The sequence below is a fragment of the Salvia hispanica genome, unplaced genomic scaffold (assembly GCF_023119035.1).
Source record: "Salvia hispanica cultivar TCC Black 2014 unplaced genomic scaffold, UniMelb_Shisp_WGS_1.0 HiC_scaffold_957, whole genome shotgun sequence".
Lineage (NCBI taxonomy): Eukaryota > Viridiplantae > Streptophyta > Magnoliopsida > Lamiales > Lamiaceae > Salvia > Salvia hispanica.
The window spans coordinates 21,648-28,479 of NW_025952751.1; the positions used below are offsets into that span (position 1 = coordinate 21,648).

A 6,832-nucleotide genomic window follows, 5' to 3' on the forward strand; every position below is an offset into this window, starting at 1 on the left:
AATTGAAATCAACCAATACCTTTGCAAAGAAACTTAGTGTTGATTTCTTTAAAGCTCTTCAAATCCCCAAATATTCTCAGGAAACAAGAATATTATGTATCTGAATGAAAAACACTTTTCACAAATGCTATTGTAGCATTCACTTTTGCGAAATAAAGTGAATTCTCATTTACACTTCCTTAAATAATTTGGAGATGTTAAACGCAACACGGATTAGTTTTATAATAAAATATAACTAGGAATGAGTTAGTGGAATATGAGGTCCACTCGTCAAAAATGATAAAAGTGAAATGGGATAAATTTTGGAAAATAGACAGAAATGTAAAAATGGGACAAATTTTCGGGATGGAGGTAGTATTTTGCAACTTACGAATTATATCTAGATCCATGTTTTATAATAGAGTGATGATAAACAACCAAATTTTGTGCAACCAAAATAAGGTTATATCAATAATTTGATGTATTAATTATATATTAAAGTAATAAATATAGTAAGTGGACAAGTTAAAAAGACATATTTGCCTTTAATCTCATTTTTTATTTTTAAAATTTGAATTAAAGTATGCACTAATTACATTTATGGTCCAAAAAAATAAAAAAATTATATACAAATCATAAATATATGACCACAATATTATGCACTTTCCATGTACTATATATGCATCCATATAATTTAATTAAATGCATAAACAAATCTATTTTTCCAAATAAACTAATTTTTAATTGTACATAATTTGGTCACAAATTTTGTGTTTATAATACTCCAATTGCAAATTTGTTGTTTATAATACTCCAATTGCAAAATGACCTACCTATTACTTTTCTTCCAAAAATAAGTTGTTTAGTATTTAGAGGTTTAATGATTAAATTAATATCATCTGCTCATGTCATAAATTGTACTATTTCATTCAAGGTTAGTCTATCACACAAAAAAAGCTAAATGGAAAGAAAGTCTGATTACAAATTTTAAGTTACAAAAGCTGATTAGATTAGATATTACAAAAGCTGATTAGTTACTAATTAAAAGCTGATTAAATTACATAATGCTTCATTTTCAAAGGGCATTGTTGGTTGGGTTCTTGCGAGACAATCTCTTCTGAATTTCAGAGGGATATCCTGCAAAGAAAATTAAATCAAATCATTTTTACACTAATTCAATTATGAAAAGAAAGCATTTTATACTATCTCCGTCCCCCCAAAATTTGCTACACTTTGATCCGACACGGATTTTAAGAAATGTAATGGAAAGTGAGTTGAAAAAGTTGGTGGGATGTGAGTCATACTTTTAAAGTATTACTTAGTTTTATAATAAAACGTGGGTAGGAATGAGTTAGTAGAATATGAGATCCACTCGCTAAAAATGGTAAAAGTGAAGTGTATCAAAATTTTCGGACGGACCAAAATAGTAAACCGTATCAAATTTTCGGGACGGAGCAGTAATAAGTAACCTGGTGTGTTTCGAATTCGTTTTCCAATGCCATTTCTGCCGAAGATTTGAACGAATACACGAGCTGGCTCCACATACGAAAATATCAAGAGATCATGCTCTTCTATATTGTTATCCTCCACAAAATTAACCCAACCCTCTTCAAAGAAGAATTCTCCATTTGCTTGTGCAATTCGCACCTCCCAAGTCGTCACCTCTCCTTCCCTTTCCATGCTGCACCTCTCTGGAGCTCTTGCTCCAAAGCTTCCCATGAAAGTTGGATATATTTTCTGTCAAAATAATGAAATCATGACTCCAAATTTAAAATATACTCCTAAAAGAGAAAATTTGAAAAAAAGGAGAGACCAGTTTTGTTTGGCATAGGGTTGTGGTGTAGTGTGTAGCGAACGAGGTTGTTGGACTGTGGTGGGCAACCCAATACATTGTCGATTCCTATCACACTAAACTAGAAGAAGAGAATTGAAAGGAATGGAGGAGAGGAGTTGTTTATGGTATTGAGAGAAGTTGTGTTGAGTATATATAATAACACACCACTGTTTATGCTTTCGTGTTGGAACTTAAAATTCTTAGTTGGTGTCAATTAATGTTGGAGTAAATGCTTGGGTTTAGTGGGAAGGTGTAAGTAACGGATCAAAGATAGTTGGTGTAGTCCTTTTGAATACGTGATTTAAGAAATGAATGCGTTAAAGATTAAATTCAATATAGTAAAATAGGATAAGAAATATTCTCTCCGTCCCAAGATAAGCGACTCATATTAGGGCATCCATAATGGGACGCCCTAAGCGATGCCTTATGCACCGCCACGTCGCATTTTATCCTCCTCCTATTCCACTCAGTGGGCGGACTATAGCCCGCCCTAAGCGACGCCCTAAGCATTTTTCTATTATTTGAATATTTAAATACTTCAAAATTTGGAAAACTAAAACTTCATTTCATTAAATTTCAAACATTACAATACGAAAAAAAAAACTATAATTTCTCAACGGCTCGCGGTTCCAAACTTCTTCAATCATGTCGGTCATGAAAGTGAGTATGGTCTTGTTGGTTGCGCATTGAGGCTGTCGCTCTAGAACCGAAGCCGGTAATCCTCGAGTGACCGGCGAGGTCGCCGTGCTGAAGCTAGATCCGGCTTCATCATCCACCCAATTGGTGACATGGCCACGTTCTTGTTCGACTATCATGTTATGCATGATGATGCACGCATACATGACGTCGGCCAGTAGTACCCCATATGATGTGTGCGCCGTTGGCGTGAACCGAATGGCCGGACGCGACCCCACCGATCGGCGAATAGGGTGGACGAGTTGAGGACGTTGATGTCGTTGTTCGACCCGGCTACACCAAAGTAGGCATGCCGATCCGGGCGGTGGTCGCGACGGCTTCAGATCATCGTCGGGTGGCTGCCCTTGTAGCCGCTAGTAAATTGGCCTCTCCAGTCGTCGGTCAATTCTTCCACTGCCAGGCATATAGTCGATGCTCCCTAGCATCCCGGGAAGTCGCGCACCGTCTCGTGCATCCGCAGTTCGCATCGTCGAGCCGGCGTCGCAAATATGTGTCGCCAAAAGCCTCCATAACTAACTTACAAAAATTCTTCGGACATTCGCGGCCGTTGTATCCCGACGTGAAGGTACTCGTCGAACATATCTCGTGTTGTGCCGTAGGCAATGTGGATTGCAACCGTGCACTTCGCACGGCGTAAGTCCGGGTCGCGATCCCATCTTCCGATCGGAAGTACTCATCACGGGCCTCCAACGTATGCACAATGTGGAGAAAAGATCTCGCTCATTCTAAAATGGCGGTGAAAAACATTCGGGCCCACCTTGGATTCTCGGCAAAATAATTTGCGAACGACGTTCGTGCGCTACGTCGTGCTCGCGGGGACAACGTCCGTCGTCGATCGGCGAGGATCGCGCCCCCCGCCGCCGCCGCCCCGCTCCCCAGATTTGTGCAAGCATTCCGCCTTGGCTTCATTAACGGCATCGAACAAGGCTCGAGTCAAGGACCGTGCGGCCATCCGATGTACTCAAATCGTAGTCGTCGGGATTCTTTTTTGAGTCAATGAGAGAGAATAATTGAAGAGAAATTGAAGAGATGTGAAATTGGAGTGTGAAATGGTAGTGAATAGTAGAGTTTAAATAAGAAAAAAAATTTGAAAAATTCAAAAAAAAAATAAAAAACGCGTGCCCATCGTCGCGACCCATCGTCCGCCGTCGCCCAGGGGCGGACGATCGGCGGACGATGGGTATCCCCCCATCGTCCGCGGACGATGGTTAACCCATCGTGCGCGATCTTCCGGCGCCCATGCGCGGGCGATGCATCGTCGCCCCATTGCGGATGCCCTTATGTCCCAAGATAAGTGAGTCATTTCCATTATTTTTTTGGGATTGTCTCTCTTACTTTTTATTTCTACGTTATTCACTTTTCTTACTTTATTCACTTTCCACTTTACTAACAAAACCTCATTTCCTTAAATCTCGTGTCGAATAGTTTATGCTCACTTATCTTGGGACGGAGGGAGTAAAATAAGAGATGGAGAGAGAAAAGTTTGAGAGATATAAAATTTTGCAAAAAAAAATTGACTCAACTACCTTAAACAATGAAAAAGAATACGACATTAGAAAATAAAATAATAGTACTAGAAATATTAGTACATCAAGTGCAACAACCTATGTGTTTTTAGCTTCTAATTTAATTTCAAATGACATATAGAGAAAATTACAAATCAATACTTTAGTTTTAGAGAAGGTTGCTCTATACCCTTCACCACAACTCAGGTCTCTGCGCCTCCTGTATTGATGTGAGGTTGATTAGATATCACTGATTTGAGTAGTCTAAGCCATAAAGATTGATTTGATAGTATAAATAGTCCTACCTAGGCCCATCAAAATGAAATAGGATATTGGGTACTGATGTCTGTAATTTGGAGAGAGTAATTCGGCATAAATAAATACGGAATACTCTCTTTAAAAAAAAAAGTCCCAATTGTTTTTTCCCATTAATGGTAATAAAGTCTTATATTTTACAAATTTTTATTCCCTCTATTTTTTTAAATCTATTAAATACTACGGGTGAGACTCTATTTTTTTTTTTTTCTTATTTTTACGAATATAACTTCAAATTTGCCCCAAAAAAATGGGGTTTTAATGGTAAGATGAATTATTTTTGACACCAACATTACTCCCCGGAATTATTAAAGGGTAGTATTTTATTTCACCCTTTTCCCCTTTTTTAATAATGGGTAAACTAGTATAACCTCGATGGGATCGGTGTTATTTTTTTTCCCGTCCCGGGAGGTGTCTTGTTAGGTTGGTTTTTCCCTTTGGTTTAGATACGATTTGGGCCCCTTTTATCAGAATATTTGTGAAATGTCAAGGGGATGTAGTTTATGTCAACGGGGGGGCATAATTGTAATTTTATTTATTTTTTTTTTTAATTTTTTTTTAATTTTTTTAAAAATTTTTTTTTTGGGTTTTTTTATTTTTATTTTTTTTAAATTTTTTTTTTTAACTACATATAAATTCATGTCAACTCCCTCAAATGTCAACAACTTTATTTAATAAATACTTTTTTGAAAGGTGTACTGTAGTTGGCATTATTTTTGTAATTAACATGAATTTATATGTAGTTGACATGGGGTTTTACACATAGTTGACATTATATTTTGTAGTTGACATGAATTGTGTAAAAAAAAATAAAAAAAAAAAAAAAAAATAATAAAAAAAAAAAAAAAAAAAAAAAAAAAATAAATAAAAAAAATAAAAAAAAAAAAAAAATTTTAAAAAATTTTAAAAAATTAATAAAAAATTAAAATTAAAAATTTTAAAAAGAATTATTGAATAAAATGTACCATGATATTACCATTCCCTTTTAATTAATTAATCTAAAAAATATTTTAAAAGTGGAAAAAAGGGGAACCCCTTTAATAAAAAAGAGTGGTGATATTGCACTTTCCAAATTGGGATAAAAAAACTCGATTGATCCTTTCCGGTTTCAGTCTTTTGTTATTTTTAAAATGTGTTATTTTTATTTTTTTTGGTAAAATCGGCTTTGATTTTTTTTTTTTTTCCCGTCGGATAAAAAATTTTGCAATGGGAAATTTTTTTCAAATAAATTGTGAAAAAAGATTATATAGGAATAGGTAATCTTTAGATACTAAACAAACGACTCTCTTTATAAGAAGGATACAGTAAATCAAGTGCAATAACTTTTTTTTTTTAAATACAATAAGCAAAGTTAGGGATTTGAGTCACGTCCAGGGTTTAAACCCTGTTGCATACCATTAGCCAAATCGCATTTTCCCAAAACCCAAACGGTGCGTGTTTCATTTGAAGCTGAAGATCGTAAATGGGGGGCAAAAAGGAAGGCCCACATCCTCGTACCTCTTGTCTCAAAAGTACCCAGAATTTGTTTTTCGATTTAATAAGAATTGGCTAGCGAGTCTACATAAAATGTTAAGTAAATATTACTACTACTAGAATAGTAAATTTTAATACCTTTCCCCATTGTTGTAGCTTGAACTATACCTATCTACACAATGTCCGGCTCCGGCGATCACCCCTCCGGCAATCACGGTTGGAACCACGATTGGTTCGACTCCGAGGCCGGATATAGTCCGGAAACCCAATTTACGGCCCCTCCTCAAACCCAAGGTTCGCAAGCTCTGGGTGGCTACCGTCCTTACACGGTGCACGACCTAAACGCCCCCGGGTTCGGGGGGCACCCCAACCCGGATCGGGAGGGAGCAGCAGCTCTACTCCTACTCCTACTTCTGTTCCTAGTCCTCCTGTTCGTGGCACCCGCACCCTGTACACTCCGGGTTAGATGATGGCGATGTTCAAAGCCTACTTGGCAGTCTTCGAAGATCCGGACGTCGGCACGAACCAAACCGGGGAAACTTATTGGTGGCGCATCACTCGCCTCTACAATGAAACCCGGCCGGCGGGAACCATCTATCGCAATGATAGTATGGTTCACAATTGCGTCTACAGATGCAACGAGGCAATTGGGAAGTTCCAGGGAATTTACCTCCAGTAAGAGCGGTCGGCGGGGAGCGGCACGAACGAGCTCGACATCATCACTGCCGTCTTGGCGACCTACCAACGGGAGGAGTTCAAACCGTTCAAGTACCTCGATTGTTGGCAGGAGGGGCGCCTACATCCGAAGTATAGGGGCGGCATAGTAGCATCCTCATCCAGCTACTCCAGCAAACGGTCCAGGTCGGTAGCCCTATCCGACGGCGCCTCCGATGATGTGGCTACCCAGCTTGCCGGAGCTAACTTGGGTAGCCCCGACGCTGGCCCGAGCAGTTCCCGCCGGCCGGTCGGAAAGAAGAAGGCGACGACCACCCGCCGCCGCGCCTCGACTCCATCCCCCCCCCGCCGCCGC

At 38.6% G+C, this 6,832-nt stretch overlaps 1 protein-coding gene across 1 annotated transcript; it reads right to left on the minus strand.

The window, feature by feature from the left end:
* Positions 1-957: 957 nt before the first annotated feature.
* Positions 958-1,928, minus strand: LOC125200416. The gene is made up of 3 exons (XM_048098058.1): positions 1,793-1,928; positions 1,449-1,716; positions 958-1,116 (listed from the first exon to the last, which is right to left on the minus strand). The coding sequence occupies exons 1-3, from the start codon at positions 1,868-1,870 to the stop codon at positions 1,055-1,057; spliced, it is 408 nt and encodes a 135-aa protein (XP_047954015.1). The 5' UTR covers positions 1,871-1,928; the 3' UTR covers positions 958-1,054.
* Between the last annotated feature and the right edge of the window lie 4,904 nt (positions 1,929-6,832).

What these genes read in the sequence shown, in the direction of transcription:
- LOC125200416 (XM_048098058.1), bottom strand. Translation starts at nt 1,870, where the DNA reads ATGTATTGGGTTGCCCACCACAGTCCAACAACCTCGTTCGCTACACAC. An exon ending in CCCTATGCCAAACAAAACTG is followed by an intron (nt 1,717 to 1,792) that starts GTCTCTCCTTTT and finishes TTATTTTGACAG; the next exon opens with AAAATATATCCAACTTTCAT. An exon ending in ACGAATTCGAAACACACCAG is followed by an intron (nt 1,117 to 1,448) that starts GTTACTTATTAC and finishes TTTTCTTTGCAG; the next exon opens with GATATCCCTCTGAAATTCAG.